This window comes from Ochotona princeps, chromosome 1 (genome assembly GCF_030435755.1).
Source record: "Ochotona princeps isolate mOchPri1 chromosome 1, mOchPri1.hap1, whole genome shotgun sequence".
Classification (NCBI taxonomy): domain Eukaryota; kingdom Metazoa; phylum Chordata; class Mammalia; order Lagomorpha; family Ochotonidae; genus Ochotona; species Ochotona princeps.
In genome coordinates this window covers 109,988,483-110,013,537 of record NC_080832.1, presented here as the reverse complement: position 1 = coordinate 110,013,537, position 25,055 = coordinate 109,988,483, and the positions used below count along the sequence as shown (strand labels likewise).

The following is a 25,055-nucleotide window of genomic DNA, read 5'->3' as shown; positions in this document are numbered from 1 at the left end:
GGGAACAGATAGGGTTCTGTCTGGTTGGATGAGGGACATCTCGACTTGAATGGTGACGAGCTGGGTGGATGAATGTGCGCGTAAAAACACGCTAAGGTGCTAGAGGAAGATCTCACCCTAAGTGACACTTCTGCTTTCAAAAAGAGAGAACACCTCCCCTGTGACAATACAGGCCGTGGGACTGACTGTCGGGTTACTCTAGTGGCCATGATGAGGAGCCACTCCCTTCATCCTGGCTCCTACCTGACCAGCCACTTCTCAGTATTGACCTGGCCTTCTGGAAAGAGCACTTATTGGTGGTCAAACACCTGGTCACACTTGACCCTGGCATTTCAGTTTCCCCCAACACACACCCATGAAACTGAGTTTCCTGAACATGGTTCAGTGCCGCTCACCTTTGGACCATTTGGTTCCCTTGATCACAGCCTCCAGCCCACTCGTGCTAGCAGCAACACCATGACACTGGCTTTGCACCAGCCTGGAGGACAACAGAGGCTTCCAGGCAGGCCCTGCTGGGCTGGGTGCTGAAGGTGCTGTCATCAAAAACTGGGAAAGGGCCGGCTCCAAAGACATGGAGAGCAAATGCAGACAGGACGGCACATAGTCCTGTTCTAGAACTTGGATGGTTCTAGAAACACAGGCATGTGGCAGAAGCAGTGGACAAAGGTGAGGCTCACCCCACACACAGGGGAGCTGGAAGGCACAGGGCAGTGGAGACAGACACCCCCAGAGACTAAATCCCTGCCCTGCCACCCTCTGGCTGGGTGACATGGAGCAAGTGAGCCTTGGCACCTTCAGCTGGGAAATAAGGACAACGGTGCCTTTTCCTGTGGCTGGAGTGAGGATTTAATACCGTGTGGGCAAGACATCCGGCCAAACACTCCGTGCTTTCTCAATAAATGACAGCTCCTGTGGTGCTTGAAATAGGAGTGAGAGATAGGGAGGGGAGATGGCTGCAGTCCTCCCTGCATCCCATGGGCAGTGACGCTCGAAGCAGCTGCTGAGCTCGTGGGGAGGGCTCGTGACTATGTGCCGAAGTCCCACTGAGGGCTGAGCAGGACTGCAGAGAAACCAACCAAGAGGCTGGAATGATGGAACCCTTTCCCTACAATCCCTCTTACAATCCCAGCACACTCTGCCAGGAAGCCGGTGATACATCCCACAGTCTTCTCATCTGTGAAGTGGGGCTAATGCTTCCTGCACTCGGTTGCACCTGGCTAGCTTGGGACTCCATTCACTGTCCCGGTCTTCTAAGGACCTCCCCCTGAAGCTTCCTTGGGTTCGTGTTTGTGTGTGTGTGTGTGTGTGTGTGTGTGTGTGTGTGGCAGCACGGGGAGAACTTGTTGCAATGCAGATCCCCCAGTCTGTGCATCACCTGCTCTGACTCTTCTGTCTCAGAGTTTGCACTGGAGGGAGACAAGAGTGCAGCAGGGGTAAGGAGGCACACTTGGATTGGATCATCTCAGACCAGTACCACACTGGGGGACGGGAAGATGACCAGGATTCTGGAACCAAGTCAGCTTCCATATCTCTACTCTGAGATGTTCTCCCTCACTCTGTCAACAAATCCCCCTGGAAAAGGAAAACAGCATTTGCCAGCCCCTGGCCCACCATCAGGGGTGCCACGCGGAACTTCCCTCTCTGAGACCCAGTGCAGAGTGTGCCGTTAAAGGCTCTGACAAGTCCTACAGTGCATGTAGCCGTTGACCGTGGTTTCATCCAGTGCTCTCCAAATTGATTTGCTCCTAAGACCCCTTCTTCACAGAACACCTCTCCAAACCTTGAACACCTCTCACCATCTTGAGAGGAGGTGAGACAAGTGGGAAAATGAAGAATCTACAGTTACAATACAAAACCAACAGCCGGAGGGTGGCCCAGCACACGTCCTCTCCAGCTCCTTGGTGGAGAACAGGCGAGTGGCACGAGCGACGTCACTCTCGGCGCGGTGCCGTGATGCTGACAGCTGAGGCAGGACGTTCCTAGCCTGTCGGCTCCCTTTTCTCTTCCCCTGCACAGTATGTGTACCTCAGATTGATAAATGAGGGCAGGGGCCTGCCAGCACCAGCAGGCACAAGGAGAAAGTCACAAGCTTGTGGGGACTCAGATGAAGGCACACTGCCTGCCGGGACTCTCCAAAGGGACATCTAATGGGAACTTACCACTGACCACAGGAGGCAGAGCTGAAGGAGGTGGGAGGACGGCTCCATGAATGGTACTGCATGAGCTCTCAGGCCCAGACCATATTTATAAAAGGTGGACCACAGCATGGCCACACCGGGCTGCTGTGTGGCTTCCTGCTTCAGGCTGGGAGACCCCCAAGAGCAGAGTGTGACCAGAGCAGTAGCAGGGTGGGGGAGAAGATAACTCAGGGTGGGAGCAGGGGCAGCTGCAGATGCACCCTCCAGAAGTTGGCCCTGTCTGCCCCCCAGGTAGTAGAACAGGCATCGCCATCCTAAAGACTCCCCTCCGCCCAAAGATTCTGGGGTCAAAGGACACATAGTTGGGATCTGTGTTCTGGTCCTGGGTTCCATCTAGCGGTCATTCGACAAACTTTGGTGGGTTGGAGGAGCTAACCCGATGCTGACAGGAGCTAACAGGAGTCATGGCACTTGGACACCCAGTGATGGGATCAGATGGTCTGGGAGAGCCAGGATAAGAATGGCACCTGGGATTGCTCCGAGCAGGAGCCCTGTGCTGTGTCGAGCCTCCCTGCATCCTATCCCTATAGCATAACCACAGCTGTAATAGTTCCTTCATTGTACCGCTGTTCTCCATCTATGACTTCTTGCTCATAACAACCTATGGCTGTTCCCATTTTCCCAACAAGCAGACTGAGTTTCAGTATGCTTTAAGTCAGTTGGGGAAGGACATGACCTCAGCCTGGAAACTGTTGCCCTTTCATGCTACCCACCCCTGGATACACATCCCTCACATCCCAACATCCCAAGTACCTAACACCATGCCCAGGACCCAGGGCTCAGTCCACCTCCCCCACGTCTGGGGATGGGGATTAGGGGCAGGCTAGCGCCCTGTCCTTAACAACCACCACCCTCCCCTGCTTGAGGTACCTCCTCCGCCCTCCCAGCCCCTGGTATGGACATGTTTATCGATCCTTTTATTCATGTAATGTAAATGGACACTTAATAATTTAGCAGAGTTAACAGTGCTGAAATATTCACCAGCTTTTCTCTTTTAATTAGCCGCACAGAGAATGGCGGCCGGGGGCCTTGGAGGAGGCTCTCCAGGGCTGCCTCCTGCCAGGGATCCAGCTCCAAGCCTCTCCCGTGGACCATGAGCCTCTCAGGGTAAGGGAGAATCAACTTGCTGCCTCCCTTCCCCGCCCGCACCCCCCCCCCCCAGCCATCTACAACACAGCCTGATGTACTTGTCCTCCTGCTAATGAGTAAGTCCTCTGTTTGCCACCAGCCCAGGTGTACCTGGTGACTTCTCCACAGAACTCCAAGTCTTTGGGGGTGGAGGCCTCAACTTCTGGACTCAGAAATTCACCCAACCACCTCCTCCAGCTGGGTCCTCAGGAGCAGGGGAAACATCCACAGGCTCTGACCCTTACACCTCAGGTTGTTCGCTCCCAGGCCATTAGCCCTACATCCAAGTACATCCTCTCTCTGTCCTCTTCCGCCTTGGCCTGATCTTCCCAACTCTTTGGAAGGCACACAAATCAATCCCCTCCCAACCTGTAGCTGAGTCCCTGTTCCCCTGTGAAAGCTCCAGGATGTGGAGCCCGGGAAGGCGCAGTCCCGCCCTCTCCCGCTGCAATCTCTGCTGGAGTCTGCTCTCCCACACCAGGCCTTTCTCCCCAACTAAAACCACAGCTACGTGCAGCTGACCACCCTACCCAGCCCGGTTCCAAGGGGGCTGATCCCAAACACGACACACGACCCCAGGCTGACACCCCATCGCCACAGCTAAGCCTTTTTAAAAACAAGCTCTGCCTCCCTCCGCAGACGCAGGGCCTGGGTCTGTGTGCACAGCACATGTACCAGGCAGCCCCTACTCCTCCTCCCCACTCTAATAAGCCTCTATGCTCAGCTAGTCCCTCTGGGCCCATTCTGGGGATGCCCAGCATCGGCACACCCATGTCCTAGTCACAAGGGACAGAGAGGACAGCCAAGGCTCAAAGGGTCTCAGGAGTTCTGGGCTGCCTTAACAGGCTGCCAGACAAGCCCTCTGCCCCAGTACTGTTAGGTGCCCTGAAGATCTCTGAAGACCCCAGGATCAAGACTGTCAGTGAGGAGGAGGCTTTGGGCAGTTCTGTCAGCACAGGCAGAACAGTCCTGCAAGAACAAGCAGAGAGGCCCAGGTCCCAAGTTGGGGGCAGCACCAGGGGCCATAAAACGAGCCTGGTCACCTGTATCTGCAGTAGGGTACCTGCAGGACAGAAGGACCACACAGCCTGAGGCAAACTGACCTGCTCAAGCCTCAGTGTCTCCATCTGCAACAATGGGATAATCTTCCATCCCAGGCTCTGCTACAAAGAAGCCAGGCACAATGGCTCAATCAGCTGAGCTTTCCCTTACAGGTGCCAAGATCTCATATCAGCGCTGATTCATGTCCCAACAGTTATACTTTCCAGCCAGCTCCCTGCTTGTGGTCTGGGAAAGCAGTAGAGGATAGCCCAAAGCCTTGGGACCCTGCACCCACATGGGAGACCTGGAGGAAGCTCCTGGCTCCTGGCTTTAAATCAGCTCAGCTCTGGCCATTGCAGTCACTTGGGGAGTGAACCAGCAGATGGAAGATCTTTCTCTCTGTCTGCTTCTCTCTGTTAATCTGCCCTTCCAATAAAAATAAATAAACATTTTTTTAAAAATATGAGCTTATTTGGGTGTAAAAATTTTAAAATCCATGTACAGCACATGCATTTTTCAATGTATTGTGAAAACATTTTGCACCACAGAATTTTCTGTGTCAAAATAAATCCACACTCTTCATTCCATTTTTCCACAAACCTTTTGAAATACCTAGTGAGAATGGGATTGGGATGCTATTGAGCATGGTATAAGCTGCATAGTAGATATTCTAGTAAGAGAGTTGGAAAGAAGTAGAAGGGGCTGGCATTGTAGCTGCCACCTGAGATGCCAGCATCCAAGTCAAGTCCTAATTATTCCACTTTCCATCCAGCTCCCTGATAATCATCTGGGAAAACAATGGAAAATGGTTCAATTTTTCAGATCCCCTGTACCCACAGAGGAGACCTGGACAAAGCTCCTGGTGCCTGGATTTGGCTTGGCCCAGACCCAGCTGTTGTGGCCATTTGGGGAGTGAACCAGTAGACAGCAGATTCTCTGTCTCTGTAGCTATGACTTATAAACAAAATGAATAAGTTTTTTTTAAAAGATTTATTTTTATTACAAAGTCAGATATACAGAGGAGGAGGAGAGACAGAGAGGAAGATCTTTCGTCCGATGTTTCACTCCCCAAGTGAGCCGCAACGGGCCGGTGCACGCCGATCCGATGCTGGGAACCAGGAACCTCTTCCAGGTCTCCCACGTGGGTGCAGGGTCCCAATGCATTGGGCTATCCTCGACTGCTTTCCCAGGCCACAAGCAGGGAGCTGGATGGGAAGTGGAGTTGCCGGGATTAGAACCGGCGCCCATACGGGATCCCGGGGCGTTCAAGGCGAAGACTTTAGCCGCTAGGCCACGCCGCCGGGCCCAGAAATGAATAAGTTTTTTAAAAAAAGCAAGATGGGAAGTAGAATTAAACCCCTCCATAGCTTGGATGTGTCTACCCTGAGACAGTCCTCTGATTCCAATGCAGAGGCCCACAGCCCCAGGTATCTCTGGCACTAGCAGCCTGAGGCAGAGCCACCAAGAGCAGGACATCTCCTGGGCAATGCCACTGCCCACGTCACCCAGAACAAAGAGCCGCAGCCAGGCTTGGGCCAGGGAGGGCAGCAAGCAGTGGCTTTGCTGAAACAGGAAGCCGTCCCCAAAGCCAAGGGGCAGAATCCAGCCGCCTCTGTACTCTACGCAGCTGAACATGGGGTTCAGTTCATGGTCCTGCCTCAGGCCTGGCTGCCGCAGCCACAGGGAGACAGTGCACCAGTGCACTGGAATCAGGCTGAAACAAGCATGTGGGGACCCTGGTCTGCAGATGAGCAGGGGATGGGTGATGCAGTAGAAGGGGCATCAAACCCCCAAGAACTGGGTTGAGATGCCAGCCGCCTCCCTGCCAGCGCTCGGCTAGACGAAACCTTCACTCCCTCCATATGGCACAGAGACCAGGACCGTGAGGCCACGGCATCACCTAAAGTGGGCAGATGTTCAAGGAGGCGCCATGTAAACTGTAAAGTTCCATGGGTCTCATTATTACCAGGTGCTGGGCGGCCCAAACACAGCTTTGGAAAGTGAAAATTGGAAGTTAAGAGCACAGGCTGTAATGCACCTCTTACACCAGTGAAAATAAATTAAAATCATAAAATCCATTGTGTCTGGGCTGGGTGCAATGCCAGCTCAGGCCCTTTGGAACACAACCCGGCAGTAGGAAATGAGAACCATAAAACTGTTCCTATCCTATGACCTATTAGGCAATCTCACTTTGGGGAATAGGCCCCAAGGAAATCATTTAAAAGCAAAAAAAAAGTAATTCACAGAAGGATATTCACAGCAGAGCTATTGAAGAGAGGGGTGTCTTGGCTCCTACCCAGATACTCAGGAGCAGAGACATGGTGACCCCAAATACAGAGAGGCAGAAGGTACCTGGTGGCCACTTAAGTGACAGGCCAGAGGGCCAGTCCATAGCAGGAGATAAAGCCAGCTGAGGAAGCAGAAGGGCCCAACATCTCCTGCTATGTAAAAATAAATTGACAGGTCTGGGCAAGGAACCTAGGTAGAGTGGCTAATGCTAGATGACCATTGGGTGGCCTTTTCTTTCTATAAAGTTGTTCAATAGATGATAACACCCCTGAAAGCAACATAGATCTTGGAGCTCCAGGGCAGACGTGGCCTTTGCCCCTGGGGCAGGATGCAAAGGGGATGGAAGGATGGTGTTTCTGGCCCCTCCCCACCCGCCACCAGGGTCCCCCTGTCCCAGGCTCCAGTGGGTTCCTGAACGCAGCATTTCCACATCCCAGCTGCACGTGAGGATAAGGATGCTATGACCTGACTGTCAGCAGCTCCTCAAGGTGGCCTCTGCAGAAGGAATGACACAGCTCCTCCAGGCCAGGCCTTGTTCCTAACACGGGAGAAATCAACAGAAACTGCCTTCCACCCACTGATCTCTGCCAGCCTACCCTTACAGCACCTCCCCCAACTCCTGGCACCTCCAAATCTGGAGAGCCACTTTTTTTTTTTTAAAGACTCACTTATTTCTACCAGAAAGGTGGATCTACAGACAGAAGGAAAGACAAAGATCCGTCCACTGGCCCACTCGCCAAGCGGCTGCAATGGCGAAAGCTGAGCCATTCTGAAGCCAGGAGCCAGGAGCTGCATGTGGGATAAACCTCTGGGTGTCCCATGCAGGTGCAGGGTCCCAAGGCTTTGGGCTGTCCTCTCATGCCCTTCCAGGCTACAAGCAGGAAGCTGGATGGGAAGTGGAACATCTGAGACACGAACTAGTGCCCATATGGGATCCTGGCACAAGCAAGGTGAGGATTAAGTCACTGAGCCACCGCTCCAGGCCCTGGAGAGCCACTTCTGTCCTTCCCTTAGCTGGAACCATAGGAATACACTGTCTTCCATGAACCCAGCACCAGGGGGAAATCTGCGAGTCATCCCACCCACGACTTTTCCATCTTCCACCCGAACCCTGCCTAGAGTCAAACCCTTCAGAACTGACCCCCAATCCCATCACCATGCCATCCTAGCCAGCCCCTGCCACCATCTGCTGCTAGATGAGGTCTTCCCCACCCCCTTTCCTGCCTCTCCTGGAATGGCCCATTCTCCACCAGCGGCCAGAGGGACCCTTTGGCATCCCTGGGTCAGATCCTGACTCTCCTCTGCCCAGCACCCCGCCACGGCTCCCACCTCCCGCAGAGTCAACACCGATGCTTTTCCAATAGTCTGCCTGTCTGCTCCAGTGCCACTGCCCTCCGCCTCCCCACCCCAGCCACATGGCTCTCCTTGCTATCCTTCACTCCTGCCTCTCCTAGGAGCCCAGCCTCATCTGGTCTGCCCTTACTACTCACTCTGCAGAGACTGCTCCTTTACTTCTCTCAGCTCTCTCCTTGGAGTAATCCAGGACCGCCCTCCTGAAGGCAGTGCACCTGCTCTGGTCCCTGCATTGTGAGTTCTTCCTATCACTCAGCAGAGCCAAGGGTCACCTGTCCCTGCTCGGTGTCCCTTTCAAAGGTGACCATCCCTGGAAGGGAAAACACATGAAATCCGTCCCCCTCAAAAAGGAACAATTTTTTAAAGTACCTATTTTCTTTATCACCAGGTATATTTATAAATCAGGAAATGCAATACCTGCCCTCCTTGGGCTTAAGTATTCTCTATTATTTTTTTCTCTATCACTGAAGGGTTTCTCTCCTTTTCCAGCTAAAATTTGAGAAATCACATAAGTGGTGCACGCCGTGGGGTCTGATTATAATGCTGAGCCTCTGAACAACTTGTAAATGACTTGAAATTCAGCAGGTTGGGGGAGAAGAGTGAAGAACTGGTGGATGGGGAGGCCAATTGGACCTGCGTTCCATCACAGCCAGGGACTGAAAAGTCACTGCCATTAGAAGGTTCCCGGGGACTGAGGACGTGCGAGGGAGGAAGGAGAAGTTTACCACGGACAATGCGGTGGCGGCGAGGCAGGGCACCAAGCACCGGCGTCTGCAAGCTATCTGGCAATGTTCTTGCTCACCAACTCCCCCCAGCATGGGGTGGGGGCAGGAGTTCTCCCACCCTTCATCTCAGTCCCCTTCCTCCCAAGGTGCCTGGGCACAGAACCTCCCATGCCACTTCCCCACTGGCAGCCTCTGTGACAAGTCACAATGACAGTGTCCTGAGCCACTGACACTGGAGACACCTCTTACCTCATGGGGCCTCCTCCAAACACACAGGCACTGGGCCAAGAAAGCATCCCGTGGGACCACTGCCAAAGCACCCCAGCTGGGCTCCAGCTTGAACCCTGGACTCTGCACTTCTAATCCGGTTCCCTGCTCAGTCACTGGGAAAGCAGCAAACAAACTGCCCTAGTACTTGGGCTGTGCACCCATGTGAGAGGCCCAGATGAAGCTCTTGGCTCCTGACTTTGGACCTGCCCAGCTCCAGCCATTGAGGCATTAGGGAAGTGAACGAGCAGATGGAAAACTGCTCTCTCTTTCTTTCTTTCTCTCTCTCTCTGTCCCTTTTTCTCTTTAACTCTGGTTTTCAACTAAAATAAACCTTTACCAATGAGAGAGAAAGCAAGTGTCCCACACAGTCCACGTTTGCCTCCCACAGGAGTGAGAGGGGCTGTTATTCACTGACTGCGATATATTTAGTGACTCAATCCTGAAATTAGAGCTTGTGGTGTCATGGAGCCTGGCAAGTCATGTGCGACAGCTGACCTCAGAGCTGCCAGCCACTGACACCTCTCTGTGAGAAACTTCTCCAGTCTCTCCCTCTCCGGGGAACAGACAGGGCACAACACAGTGCACGTAGGGGCGGGAGCGGGGTAGGACCACCAGGCTGGCCCTTCCCAGAATCCTGCTCTCTGGTTCCCATGGCACCACTCCCCACACAAGTCCAGGTTACTGGTGAGGAGGGGAGGGCCCAGTGAAGCCAAAGGTAAGTGGCCTGGAAGGAAGAAAGCTCTTTTGCCCCCCAGGGTTCCCTGGAAAGGGGACTAGTGGGGTGTTTGTCCTGAGACCCTCGGCCATCGGGGCCACCCTGAATCAGGAGGAGATGTGACTGGGGCTGGGCAGGGACAGAGATGGGGCGACAAAGAGAGATATGTGCAAGAGTGGGAGAAGCATGCACAAGGAAAGCAAAGCCCAAGACAGAACCGCACCCTGGGCAGTACTACAACCCAGGGTCTAGCAAACAGAGGCACTAAATCACTGCCGTCCAGTGCAGTCATTACTGGAGGAGCGGAAGGGACTTCCCGGCTAAGGCACCAGTGAGCCTTGGTTTTCTCAGACAAGAGGGAAACCTGAGCACAAAGCCAGCACTCCCACCTATTGGGGGTTTCCCAAGTGCCAGCTTCCCCACAGCCACTGCAGCTCCGTCCACCTCCCTGCCCAGCCCGGCCTGGAGCCTGGCATCCGTGTGCTGCGTGAGTGCCCACCCGGCCCAGGCACCCATGCTCGCTTGGGAGAGGCTCTGAGCGACCGGTTTTGTGTTTTGTGAAAACCACATCCACAACTCCAGCCGAGCGGGGCATGCTGGAAAGCCTGGAAGGCCTCCCCTTCTTCCCTCCCCCTCCTCCTCATGGGAGCTTGCCACAGAGCCACGGGCAGCACCAGCTGCCACCCCGGCTGGCACAGGGGACCCAGGAGCACAGCTCTGACCATGCCAGGGCTCAGCCTCCCACCCTGACCCCCTTCCCGCCTGGAATAAATTGGAATACAAATCAGAGGGAAACGCTCTCCTCTGTTGGAACAAATTGCTATGGATCCTCCCTGTCTCAGGTCAGGGCTCGCGATGGGGGAGATTTTCACTTGCTGACTGCTAATAGACTCAGGAGAAGCTGCTGGATCGATAGAGACTGGGAAAATTAGCCAGGAGCTCCAGGCTGGCCTCGGCCTGCCCTGCCCCCACATCAGGTCGGCCCGAGTGCAGTGGAGGGCAGCCACCCTCAGGCTGAACACAAGCCCCAGAACAACACAGAGGCCACTGGCTGCCTGTGCTCGGTCCCTGCCTGCACCCAGTGGTTAGCAGACGAGGGACTACCTGGCAGGGGGTTAGAGGGTACACTCAGGGGAGTTCCACATGCATGCATCTATGCTCCTGTGTGTAACATTTTCATGCATGCCCATGTATTTGTATGAGCATACAAAATCCAAAGTTCCCAGGGTCAAGAGAGCGTGGGATTGTATTTCAGCTCCTCTCAAGCTGCCAGTGAGAACAGCTGGTCTCATATCAATGGTCTGTATACACACATCTCCTACAGGAGGAGGGGAGGGAGATGGGCAGGGATGGGGGGGTTGCAGCCCACCCTCACCCCAGTCAGCCTGGAGCACATCTGCTGCCCCCCAGAACACGAGGGAGTGCATTGCCCAAAGGCACTGGAGCTCAGGGCACACCAGGGCATCCTTTAACAGGATGCATCTCCTGGCATCGTCTAAGACCCCTGTGCCGGAGGCAGCACCATCAGGAGGTACTAGGGAAAAGCAACAAAGAGGCACAGTTCCCTGCAGCCTCTGAACCTTCTGGAAGGTGGGATGGCTTGACTAGCAGGAAGTCACTTAAGCCTCCTCCTGCTGCCCTAGCCCACCTCTCTCAAACATCCCAGTCTGGCTTGGAAAAGACAAGTGGAACAGTGCCAGTGGTTTGTGAGACACTTCACCGCTGGCCCCAGGTTTCTGACTGTAAAAACTGAACAGGTGGGGCCAGTGCAATGGCATGATAAGTTAAACCTCTACCTGCAGTGCCAACTCCCCCTATGGGCACCACTTCAAGTCCTGGCTGCTCCACTTCTGAACCAGCTCCGTGCTTATGGCCTGGGAAAGCAGCAGAGGATGGCCCAAAGTTTTGGGTTCCTGCATGCACATGGGATACCCAGAAGTTCCTGGCTGCTGGCTTCGGATCAGCTCAGCTCTGACTGATTTGGAAAGTGGGACCAGCAGGTGGAAGATCTCTCTGTGTCTTTCTCTCTGTAAATCTTCCCTTCAAATAAAAATAAAAATATTTTTAAAAATTTAAAAAAAAAAACTGAACAGGTAACCTCTATCCTCCTGTGCTTCCATCCTTGCTGTGTGGCCTGAGGCTTCTCCTACCCTCTCTGGACTTTGTGCTTCTCTGCTTACAAATAATTAGATTCGCCCTAAGACTCTTCTTGATGCTGAGAAACCACTCCACTATGTCTTCAGCACCCTGGACAGGGTTTGACACACAGGACATGCTCAGTTGACACTGAGTTCACTCACTGATCTCAAGTCCCACCTGGTAGGGAAGAGATCTGGAGAAACACAAAATAGCATTGGAGTGTTGCTCTGAGCTGGACCCGAAAGGTCCAGGGGGCACTCAGGGGTGCAGGCTAGCCCCATCACAACCCACAGGGGCAGACTTCATTCCTGGAAAGGGAAAGTGAGCAGGACTCAGCCGGCCTCATGGCCCATGCTCTGGCCTCACGCTTATCCTGCCTGCAGAGAGAAAGGGCAGTTGCCCAGTGTCCAAGTCAGGTAGAAATGACCATGTCTCTCATGGCAGTGCCCCCAGAGAGCCCCTAGATTCTGAGTGTGACCACATTAACCACCCCTGCCCATCCCTGTCCTCCACAGGTGCAAGGCCCTATAGATCCTTCAGGAAGCACTTGAATCCTATCAGGAAGGTCTTCGGGAAATTGACACATTGGAGCTCCGGTCAGAGTCCAAGGCAGTGCATGAGCAGCTCATGGGTCTGCTGGCCACAGGGGAGGCAGGCTCAGCAGAACAGGCGAGACGTGGACTCCTGCAGAATGCAGTATGGCTGTCAATGCCCCAGAACGAACTGCGCCAGGGCACCAGCCCAGCCTGCGTGCGCCTCATCCCTGGTGCCCCACTCTGCCATGTCAGCTCACGCAGCCGGAGTACATGGTGGACCGTGAGGGCTGGGAAGTTAACAGCCAGCAGCAGCCCCCAACTCACAACAGACGGGAGCAGGTGTACACTGGACCCAGCTCCCTCGCCTTCCAGGGTGACCACTCTAAAGAGAGGATCTCACAGTGTCCTAAGTGTTCCCCGGGGGGCATACTGGTAGTCAGCTTGCTAAGGCACATTTCCCTGGTTTCCTTTGCTTCCCTGTCTCATGCCCCCATTTCTCTTCCAAAGCATCCCAGGCTGACCCCACCCCCAATCCCACCTGTCAAATAAACCACCTGAACTTGACTCTTTATCTCAGAGTCGGCTTCAAAGGAATCTAACTGAAGACCACAGCCCAAGGTTTCTGTTGGTTCTCTCCTGTAGCCACCACCCAGAGCCAGCATCCTGCCTAAGGCCTAACTCTCCTTCCTCCATGCACCACCCCATGGAAACCTCCTCACCTGAATTCCACCCTTCAAGACCCCACTCATCTGATCAAACAACCTGGGCCACCAGGCTGAGAGCTGCCAAGCATTCCCAGAGGAACCTTCTGGAAACAGCGGCAGTGTTGCCTCTGGCTAACTTGTCAGTAAATCCAAGGTGCAACCTGCAGGCAGTGTGACAAGATGTCAGACCTGCTAAGGACCGGCAGTCACTGCAGCTCATGCCACCAAACAGGCCCCTTCCCACTCCCCACCGCTTCTGTCAAAGGCTTCTAACATTTAATCAGACAACCTGGATCCTGAGCAGGTTTCAGACACAGTGACACTTGAGAATCAGAAATGAAGTTTGTAAGGGCAAGGGAAGGATCACAGAGCTGCAGGCATCACATGGGCTCCTACCCAGCCTACAGACATGCTTCTCTTGAGCCAGTGAATGAAGACTGGGAGAATAAGGAAGACGCCCAGCTCTGGAGTCTCTTGACCTAGCTTTGAACTTCAGCCTTGACAACTACTTGCTGTGTGGCCTTGACAAGCCATTTGCCTTGCCTGGGTTGCTCTTTGGGTCACTTACAGCCACTACTGGCCAGCAGGCTAGCTCATCCCTTGCTGCACCCTGTAGCTCCTTCTCAGGGCCTTCCATTTCAGAAAGGAGAGTGACACCAGTCCTTGGCTGGACACTGACCTCTGCCTCATGGGCTCGTGTGCTTTTTTGGACCTGGCCTCCCAAGGTTCCCCTGTACATGGCCAGAGCAGCAGGACCAAGGTGAGGGAGTCACTGAGCAAGCCATGCGGGCATGGCCTGCCGGGAGGCCGGGAGGCCGAGAGACGAGCTAAGGTGCCCCGCCCCCATCCCTGGTGTCTGACACATCCGTCTCTGCTCCCAAGATCAGGAGGCTGTTTGTCCTGTTTCTACACAGCTCCCCCGCTGCTGCAGCCGAGAGGTGCCAACCGAGGAAATCAACAACCCACACAAGTGCCAACAGCCAGGCTGGCGTGGGACAGAAACAAGCAGAGAAGACACACAGGCAGACAGGAAGTGGGCAGCCCCACAGTGGTCACTTACCCTCCCTGGGCCTTACTCTCCTGCAAGGTGCTTTGTGGGCATCCTAAAGCAGCTGAGCTGCCCCAGTCTGACCTGGGCAAGGCTGGCAGGAGTGGCGGGGCAGGCAGCGGGCAGCAGTGTTCACATCCATTGGATCTCCTTTCATGCCAGAAACGCCAGATGAGGGCCGATGCTATGGCGCAACAAACTAAACTGCTGCCATACCCTAAGAATGCCAGTCAAGTCCTGGTTGCCCCACTTCCCATCCAGCTCCCTGCCAAATGGCCTGGGAGATGTGGGTGGAGCACAGAGCACCTGGCTTTATCCTGACCCAGCTCTGGCTGTTGTGGCTATTTGAAGAGTAAACCAGTAGATGGAAGAGCTTTCTCATTCCCCTCGCCCCCTTCAAAAATGAAAATTGAGGGCCTGGCACAGTAACCTAGCAGCTAAAGTCCTTGCCTTGCAACCACTGGAATCCTATGAGTGCCAGTTCTAATCCCGGCTGCCCCACTTACCATCCAGCTCCCTGCTTGTGGCCTGGGAAAACAGCTGAAGACGGCCCAAAGCCTTGGGACCCTGCACCCGTGTGGAAGACCCGGAAGAGGCTCCTGGCTCCTGGCCAAAGAGGCCACTTAGGGAGTGAAACAGCAGATGGAAGATCTTCCTCTCTGACTCTCCTCCTCTCTGTATATATGACTTCACAATAAAAATAAATAAATCTTAGAAAAAAAAAAAGAAAGAAAAAAGAAACCTATCCCAGCTGGCAGGTCTGGCCTCTTTGATATTCCTTGTTTTTTCCTGCCTGGATGTGTTACAATCACTGGAATTCCAGCAGCTCTTTAGGGGGGCCTCAAGGCAAAATTCTCCAAACCATACTTGGCAGCACCTGAGATATTTTTAAACAGCTGAGGTCTTAGTTCCACCCCATACATTCTCTTCTGATGGCACTTGGGCCCTGGGAGGTTTCAAGGTTTCCCAGGTGACTCTGGCATACAGCCAAGTTTGAGAACCACCCTGCCCAGACAGTAGAGCGCCAAGGAGAGAGGAACCTTGGATTGCGCAGCCATTGGAGAAAGCTAACCCTTGTGTATCAAACCTGCAAGCTCAGGTTTGTTCCCCCATGCAGGGTGTGACTCCTGATGGGGCTTCACGCTGCCCCCCTGGCTCAGGAGGCTCCTGAGGAACACAGCCAGCCCCCATCATCCTGAGGGACCTCACATGGCAGGTGGGGGGCAGGAGATGGCAGTGGCCAGGGCTTAATACAAATTCTGACTTCAGCTACCGTTAGCAAGTTACTCAGCTTGAGCCTTGGTACCAGCAGGAAAACAAAATGCATTTTCCCTCCCAACTGTGAGCTCGTAGGGGTAGGGCAGGGAGTGTGTTGGGGTTGGGGGTGGGACTGTAGGGGCCATTCACTCTGCAGCAATCACCGTTTAGTAGCTGCTCATTAAACACTAGTTGGATGCTCCCTGACTTGCCACTAGGAATGGCTAGGGATGTTCGGCTGCAAAGCATTCACTGCATTCTAAATGAAGCAGGGAAGAGAATGAGCAAGAGGCCCACCTTTCAAAAAAGGAACAGACTCACCCATTAAAAATCAATGAAAACTTTGGGGCCACTATTGTGAGGTAGTGAGTGAAACATCTGCCTGTGAGGCCAACAACCCATGTGGGTGTCAGTTCCAGTCCTGGCTGCTCCAGTTCTGATCCAGCTCCCTGCTGACGCACCTGGGGAAGTAGCAGTAGACGATCCAAACATGTGACCATCTGTATCCATATGAGATCCATATGTATCCAGGGAGTCCTCGATAGAGCTCCTGGCTCCTGGCTTTGTTCCGGCCCAGCTCGGCCATTGTGGGTGTTTGGGAGTGAACCAGCAGATGGGGGATCTCTTTCTGTCTGTGTGTGTCTCTCCTTCACTAACTTTGATCTTGAAATAAATAAATAAATAAATCTTTAACGAAAACAACAACAAAAAAAAGAGATGACAACTGCATTTCCAAGGCATTCTCTTTCCGTCTCTCTAGCCTTTGGACTGGAAGCCCCTGGGTTAGAAGCAGGCAAGGGGGCTACTTCCCAAACCTTCCAATTAGCACTGTTCAAGTAGAGTCAGCCTCCTCATACTTTAAAAAAAATATACTAAATGGGATTATTTCTTTTTAAAGACACAGCTGGGCCCGGCGGCGTGGCCTAGCGGCTAAAGTCTTCGCCTTGAGCGCCCCGGGATCCCATATGGGTGCCGGTTCTAATCTCGGCAGCTCCACTTCCCATCCAGCTCCCTGCTTGTGGCCTGGGAAAGCAGTCGAGGACGGCCCAATGCATTGGGACCCTGCACCTGCGTGGGAGACCTGGAAGAGGTTCCAGGTTCCCGGCTTCGGATCGGCATGCATCGGCCTGTTGCAGCTCACTTGGGGAGTGAATCATCGGACGAAAGATCTTCCTCTCTGTCTCTCCTCCTCCTCTCTGTATATCTGACTTTGTAATGAAATAAATAAATCTTTAAAAAAAAAAAAAAGACACAGCTGAGCTTGGTTCAAACTAAGCTTGGGCAGTGACCTGGAAAACCAGACATGCCCCAAAAGGCCCAAGGGAGGGGGATCCACATTCTGGCTTGACTCATCCAGACACACTGTCTACACTGGCTGTGCCCAGCTCTGCCTCTGGGCCAGCGCAGAGGGAGGACATCGGGAGGCTGAGCAGGGGCAGGCAGTTGCTGTTGAAAAAGGCTCTGCAGGTGGTACAAGACCTGGACCACCTCCCTCCATAGCCTCCCATCCTCCTGACAGCCCAGAGTCCCAGCTGAGATTCTGGGATAGCAGATGACCCAAACAGAGCCTGGGGTGGAATCCCCAAAGCTAGCCAAGTCACTGCCCCCGACCCGGTCACCCAGCCTGGCACTGCCAGCTTCATGCAAGCCAGGGCCTGGGTTTAGTGAGGGGAACAGCTTGTCACTCACCCCTCCCTTCTTCACCACATCCCTCCTGCTTGCATCCAGCCCCAGTTTCGTGACCATCTGTACATCACCTCTGCTCTTGTGAAAGGAAGTTCCTGTGGAGGGGCAGGCAGTTACAAAGTGCCGCCCCACACGGTGTCGTCGTCGCCATTCTCACTGACAATGAACGTGCCTGAAGCAGCCTGCCAGCCGCAGACCAAGGCTCAGCAGGGCACGGCTGCTGGGCAAAGAGCTCCCAGCTGCCCTCCTGGCCCTCTCCAGCCGTGTCTGCCCATCTGCGTCCAATCCTCCTTCCTTCGTGGCTTCATTCTGCAAAGTGCAGCCCTTGGCCATGGCAGCCGCATCACCAGGAGCTCCTGAGAAATGCAGAATCCAGGGACCAGAATGCGGCACGATGGATTCAGCCGTCACCATCACCTTATAAACACCAGCATCCTATTTGGGTACTGGGCTCAAATCCCGGCTGCTCCATTTCCAATCCAGCTCCCTACTAATGTTCCTGGAAAAGCAGCAGAGGATGGACCAAATCCTTGGGTCCCTGCACCCACGTGGGAGACTCAGAAGAAGTTTATGACTCTTGGCTTTGGCCTGGCCCAACCCCAGTTATTGCAACCATTTGATAAGTGAACCAATAGTTGGAGAATATCTCTCTTGCTCACTCTCGTTTTCTCTGTAACTTTGCCTTTCAGGTAAGTAAACTCTTCTTGAAAATACAAACAAGAAAGCAATGCAGAAATCAAGGCCCAGCCCTGGCCCTAATGATTGAGCCTCACATTTTCTCATGGTCCCAGGGGCTTTTTTCTCATCCCCAGGGTAGGCAGGTCTGAAGGTAGGTGGGTCTATGCTACCGGTGCCCAAGTGGGCATTCCCTAGACGCCCCCTCCTCCTCCACTTCTCATAGCCCTACCCCCAGGACCACCATCCCAGCCCTGGTCTCCTCCTCTCTCCCCTCCTTCTCCACCCAGCGCCTAAACAACTAGTGTATCCTAGCGCCCTGGCTCCAGTCCCATTCCTTCCTATTTTATTCCAGGCAGTTTTATTCCACCTCCTACTGTCAACCCCCATAGAAATGCAGGTGTAGCAAGACCGTTCCCTTCAGAGTGGAGCTCTCTCCTTCCACCCCTCATGTCTGCCTGACCACCAACACCCACCCCACTCCCTGCCAACACCCCGACAAAGGAGTCCCACGGAACTCCACAACTGTCACTGCCACTAGAATGAGCTTTTGCTGGTTCGCTAGGTACCATGCACTTATTGGACTGTTGCACATTTGTCGTAAGCCCACACAGTGGACACCACCATCTCCAGTTGACAAGCCCTGGAGCCCCAGCTGGGCCAGCAGGGTGTCTTTGGGATCTCTTGCTGGGGGGGGGGCACACTTGACTCCAAACCAGGGTCCCCCAAGCCCCAGAAGCCCAGACTCCTAACTACTTCTACTCACTGCCCCAGGCCTGTGTAACCTGCGCAGGGGTGGGGTGGGGGTAGCTTCTGCTCCACCCGTGGTCTCTGTGTGTCTCCTTGGCTGTCCGCGGCTCCCACCCCTCGCCTGAACCATTCTCGTAGACACTTTCAGGGCCAGCCTTTTGCAACAGCTTTTGCAACAGCTTCTAACTGGCTTCCTTCCCCCACCTTCCAGTCGGCCCGAAGGATTCTATTACAAAGGTGTTGGTTCATGTTCCTCCTCCGCTCAACACACTCCAGCCCCACCCACAGCCCCACCCAGAGCCCCCAGTAGCACACATCACCACAGGCTGCACTATCACTGACACCTTTGCCACCTGCGTCCCCTTGACCTGTAGGTGACCACCTAGTCTTGCTAGGCACGGTCAGGGCTGCCAGTTAAATCTGCACCGCTGTTTGTTGAACCCCTCTACTTCCAGCATTCGCTCCCTCCTGGTCCACTCTCCTAGCCACTGCCCTGGCTCCAAGCCCCACTTTAACTCCCGACTGGACCACTCAGCACACAGTCTGCGTGGCTAGCCGGCCAGAAACACAGCTCACACCCTTCCACGTCTCTGCTTAGGGCCCTGTCCTGATGGTGTTCTTGAAGCACAGGCTCTGCAAACCACCACTCTGAGTCCAGTCAGTTGAGCTACTGACCCCACCTCTGTGAGCCCTCAGCTTCCTCATGGTCAAGCAGACCAATGAACCAATCGCTCAAGCAGCCGTGCTAAGGGCTGGAAGATAATGCACCGCTGTGCTCTCAGCCTAGGTCCTAAGTGGCATTGATTTGCATTATTCTTTTACTTTCCCAACACTAATGGGCCCAGGTGCCTTTCAGCCCAACTGAGGAAGTGGCCATCCCTCCACACACCCCGCTTCTTCAGCCACCGACTGAGATGTCCCTCTCAGCACTTAGGTCTGTCTGTCAAGGCCAGACCGATTACGCCGCGGGGCCTTGGAGTGATTTCTTCCCTCTTCACGTTCCCACAGGCCTTAATCTGCCCTTGCCACATGGCATTTATCAGCACTACCTTGTCTGCAATCCCCTGGCCAGTTCATCCATCTCGGCATCCCTGCCAATGGCCCACGCTGGGTCTTGCTCCAGCTAGGGACTCGGTAAATGGTTAATGAACGGTGAGTGGGAGGCGCGCAGTGCTCTCTGGCACCTCAGAGCCGGAAAAACGAAGATCCAAGGGGATGGAGCCTGGGAGACATGCTGTGCAAGCTGGAGCAGGCCACTTCAACTCTAGCGACCTAGCGTTCTCACACATACACAGGACAGTGCGGCCCTATTGTGCCAAGCTCTCGGAAGGTCACGGGAATCGGAGGTGACGGAGATGTGAAAATACAGGTGGCCTTTATGCACCTACAAGGGCCTATTGTTCTAACCCACAATCCCCCATAGAGGGCTTGTGCCTCTTTACCCAAAAAGATGCCCGAGAGAAAACCATCACCAAATACAGGATGGGGTTCAAGTGAGCTTCACTTTCATACACTTTCACGAACTTGATGATTGTCTTACAAAGAGCACGTATGTTACTGGTAGAGTTAGGAGACTGCACTATCAAAAAAAAAGAAGAAGAAGACATTTCCTTGAACAGAAAATTGCTCTTGCCTCCCATCTTAGCATTTAAATGCCACAGGGACCCTTGGTTTCTAGCACCTTCCATCAGCAGAAGCATGCTTGCAAAGCATTGAGGAGAAGATGCAGAAGCGGGCCTGGTGTCCAGGGGAGGGTTGGGAGGCCCTAATTCCTCCCAGGGTAAAGAATTAGAATAACTCGCCAGCCTCCAATCCGACAAGAGGCCTGGGAGCCCAGGAAAGGCATGAAGCAATGTGGCGGCCAAGCCCTCCCCCTGCTGGCCACATCTGGAGTGGCAGTGCCAGCCCTGCCAGGCAAGGCCTTTCCACAGCAGCTCCACACACACTCTCCACACTTGGGGTCAGGTGTCCAGAGGCAGGCAGCAGATGAGGCAGGCTTGCAGGAGAACTGAGTAACTCCAGGTTCCTTTTCCTGTGTCCCTCGTCGTCACCACCAGCTCTTGACCCAACCCCTGTGAGTCCTCTATGCAAAGTCAGGAGTGTGGGTGGAGGAGGAAGACGGGGATGAACAGTTGGGATGGGGTAGTTGTCCACACTCTGCCTCATTCTTCTCAGCTCCCCCCACCCCTTGGCCTCCTGGGTAGCCGGGAGAAGCCAGGGCTGCTACCACGCTCAGATTTCCACCCCTCCACCCCCAGGTATTGATTCCCTGCATCATTCATTTGCCAGGTCTTGGCGCGGCGGCTGGCTGGGATTAGCTCCTTCCATTCTCCCCCTGGACACCCCCCCCCGCCCGTCCCTCCATGTTCCAGCAAAGCAGAGCTAATACCAGGCTTTCCATGCGGCTTTGCCACCCGGCCCCAGCAGCTGGCCGCCAGGCCTGGCCAATTACACACAGGCCTTTGCACAACTCCAGCGTAGCCCCCCAAGGGGGCTTTCCTGGAGGATCAAGTCCACTCCGGCCAGCCCTCCTCCCTTCACCCCCAGCCCGTCGCATAAGGAAGGGACATCTTGATGCGGCTCCCTTCTCTGCTCCCACCCCCCGCAGGCTGGCTCATGGGTGGATATCAACTGGAGCTGGGGAAGACTGACAATGCAAGCCAGACGAGGCAGGCCTGCGGACACTCTCACTCCCCCTCGTGCAGTTTCTCAGACAGAAGGAAGAAGAGGCAGCGGCGTGTGCCTTCCTGAGTCCGTGTAGAGAACCTTCTGTTCGCCAGAGTTGCCGGATGTGGACAGCTGATGTCAAGACACAGGGGGAGACTCCTGGGAGCAGCCTCAGGTGCCCACACCCAGAGCAACAGCCACGCGGCGGGCGGGCACGGGAGACCTGCTTCCTGAAACACCTTCACCACACTCCCCAGAGGAGGGGAGAAAACCTGACTTGGTGATAATTCTGTAAGCTATGTTGCTCTTGTCAAATTATTCAACATCTGTCTTCATGTTCCCACAAAAATTAGCATAGGATAGTAGTTTCTGATGACACCTTTGGTGAAATATTTTGACTTCCACCAGTAAGTTGCAAACAACCTGTCTTAAGGATAATGTCAATTCCCACTCCTGCATATTAAATAATCCAGGGGCTTGATGTGTTTTCATAAGGGAGAGGAATCCCACCAGCCTATCCCCTGGCTACAAGCCGTGCGCTGTATGCAGAGAAAGCCAGCACACCAGAGGGGGTGGTCTACCCATGCTTCTCTCACCCACAACCAGGCCCCTCGCGCCAGCCCAGCCCAGCCCAGCCCAGCCCAGCCCAGCCCAGTCCCTCTGGCCTGCCATAAAGCAGCTTATGGATCCACCCAGAGGACAAACAAACTGGGCCAGGAGATCGGGCGGCGAGCAGGGCGGGTGTCTGGCTCCAAATGGACCATCTGGTCGGGCTCTCGGCTGCTTAAGCATCTGTGCCCCAAAGAAGAGTGAAGCCACCTGGCCACGCTGAGCTTGACTCCCCAGCTCCACTGCACACATCAGCCCTTACGGACGGCAGGCGGGCAGACCTCAGCTAGTGGCAGGCATGGGGCTCCCCGCACCTGTCCCCCCACCGCCCCTCCACACTTCCTCTAGCTTAGGTGGAGAGCTTGACAGCCCAGGCCAACATCCTCGTCCTGCTCTTCCCCCGCACTTCAGCCTCCGTATGCCTCTGTCCTGCCCTCAGCCACACAGGCCTGGGCACAGTGGAGCCAGGTTCCCTCCTCACAGCCTGAGCAACTGCTTTGTTCTCCAGAGTAAGAGACTCTTTTTGCTGGGACAGACAGGATTTCCAAAGCATTTCCTCACCATTCCTCCAACTAGGACTCTTCATTCATTGAACACCTATGGGCCAAGCTCCTACTGTGTGCTGGGTGTCATGCTGAGCACTGGACACAGATGATGGACAGGAGTGACCCCCTCACTGGCCCCTACATGTTATCCTCACTCTTTCTCAAGCTGCTTCATCTGCTTTGTGGGTAGAAAGGAAGTGAGCAGCAGAAGCCCCAATCCCCAGCCTGCATCCTACTTCTGAAACCCGTGTCAGTCCTTCTGCAGTCATGTACTGGGCACTTGGCAGCTTCCTGCTGTCTTGTCCTCTTAGAAGATCATCCCCTCTCTCCATCCAACCCAATAAATGACCCCCTATCCAGTCTTCCCATGGCCCCAACCTTTCCCAGGGCCAAACTCTGGAAGAGAAGGTGGGCATGATGTGGTGGTCTGAGAGCCAGGGGCTGGTCCCAGTGTGTCCACCTCGCTTTGATTTACTGTGTGTGAGAGCAGCTGGGATCTGGGCACAAGGGAGAGGATGCAACATTCAGAGAGGAAGAAATCTGGTTGGAGACCAGCACTCTGTCCCACGGCCCTTGCCCAGAGAAAGCTCTGGGGCCCATTTGGAGTGGCAGGGGGTGGGGAGACCACCCTGGTATAAGGAATGCGTAAGGACATGCAAGCAAAGCTGCATAATGGGAAGCATACTTTGGACACACAGCCTGAGACAAGGAAGAGCAGGTGGGATCTGCCTAAAGATGCACGGAGCATGGGGTGTTGGGGGTGGGAGGGCTCTCCATCACTGGGGGGCCCCCAGGGGGAGACAAGCACCCCACCTGCTTCCCACTCGGAGCACCTCTGAAAGGGCATGGTGCTGCTGCTTGGAAATCTTGGGGAGGAAGGAAGAGGACTCCCCAGTTTTCCTCCATCCTGTGGGGGCCACCACCTCCAGCTCAATCAGCCTTCTCCCCCCACTCAGCCTCTCCCAGCCCTGCGGCATTCTCCCTCCTCCCTGCCTTTTCTGGCCCCTGTGCAGTCAGAGACACACAAACTAATTAAGAAGCTGAGTTTGGCCAGATGCCTGGGCCAGCCTCACCAGGGAATTAAGCCCAAGTCAGATAGCTGGGCAAGGCTGGGAGCACGCCACCTCCAGGAGGCCTTTAGGACACTCCTTTGCACTGGCCAGGGCCGGGCCCCCGGCGCACCAGCACCTGAGGCTGGCAATGGGAGACAATACCAGGCTTCTGCCAGCCCAGACCACAAGTCAAACTCTGCCCTAGTCTGCAGGGGAGGGTGACTGGGCGCTACACCACGGACTAACGGAGCAGAGATGGGTGCCCAGCCCAGCTGCTCAGCATGGAAAAGACACCTATAGGAAGCCACTTTGTGGTCAGGAGACGGCCAAGTGACAGCTGCCCAACAGTGACAGCTGCCCAACGCTGGAGATGGACTTTCTGAGCTGGGTGGAGGCAGGCCCCCGGGGAAAGCCCTGGGGACCACCACGGAACAAGCAAGGCGTGGGGACGTGGGAGCAAAGCTGCCTAGCGGGAGGCATACTTTGGACAGGCAGCAGGATGGGTGCATGTGGGTCTGTTTCCAGGGAGGGTGGCTGAATCTGTATGTGTGTGTGTGTGCGCGCGCGCGGGCGGACACACACACACACACACACACACAGAAGGTGGGGCTGGGGTTCCATAGCTGGCAGCCCGACAGAGATGTGAACAGAGATGCCAGAGTCGTAAGCGCTGGAGCCAGAGGATGCCGGCATGCGCGCAGGCTGTCCAGAAGCGGATAGAAGAAGCGAAGCCGCAGCAACAGCAGGGAAGAAGGCGAGCCTGCCGCCTGGCCGCCGTGCTGGCAGCCGGCTCGCCTGCAAGCCGCGCGCAACTCCCGTTCGCGCTTCGCCCAGACTTCCACTCCCAAGGCCGAGCCAGCGGAGGGACGAGGTTTCATGCAACGGGGACTGCCCCGGCCACGGGCGTGAGGTTGGCCGGGGTCTCCAGGGCCGTTTGGATGGTCTCAGGGACTCCAAGTCACGTATTCCCTGAGTAGGGTGTGGAAAAATGGGTCCCTCTCCGAGGCGCTCTCCCCAACCCCAGCTTCACCAGCCAGACCCCACGCCCCGTGCCTGTGCTCCGAAACCGCGAGCTCGGTCTCTCCGCGCCCGGGAGAGGGCGGGGACGCGGGCACCCACTCCCGAGTCCGAGCCGAGGTCTCCACCAAATACCGGCAAGCGCGCACTTTGCGCCTCTTGTAAAGTTTCCGCGCCGGGCCGAGGCAGCGTGGGGCGGGAGGCGGGCTCTTACCGTAGACTCCTTGTCCCCGACAATGAAAGGGGATCAGCGCCAGAAGTAGAAGGCAGGTCACCTCCATCTTCACGGCCCGTGCTTCATCCCCGCGAGGCGACGTAGCCCGAGAGTCGGCGGGGGGCGCATCCGCCGGGGCCCCGCGAGGCCAACGTTGTTTCCCCCGTCCTCACAGAGACGCTGGAGCAGGGGCAGCTGCGGCGGCGGCAGCGGCGGCGACCGCGAGACTGAAGAGGCGGCGGCTGCGGCGCCGGCAGAGACCAAGGTTCCTGCTCTGGTGGGGCCGCTGCCCGGGTGGGGACGCAGGGGGCGCTGGCCCGAGCCCGGGTGTCTCCGCGCGCCGGGCGCGGCAGCCAGTGCCCTGGCCCAAGATGCCTGGCCGCCGAGCCGCCCCGGGCAGTCCGCGAGCGGTGCCGGGCGCCGGAGACCTCTCTCGG

General features: G+C 55.3%; 1 protein-coding gene across 1 annotated transcript in view; it reads right to left on the bottom strand.

Annotated features, from left to right (window-relative positions):
* The window catches only part of MDGA1 (MAM domain containing glycosylphosphatidylinositol anchor 1), a 46,638-nt gene extending 21,861 nt beyond the window's left edge, over positions 1-24,777 (bottom strand). The window contains exon 1 of the mRNA XM_004590331.3: positions 24,619-24,777. Within this exon, the coding sequence (XP_004590388.1) occupies positions 24,619-24,685 (67 nt within the window). The 5' untranslated portion in view covers positions 24,686-24,777. The remainder of the gene's footprint in view (positions 1-24,618) is intronic.
* Between the last annotated feature and the right edge of the window lie 278 nt (positions 24,778-25,055).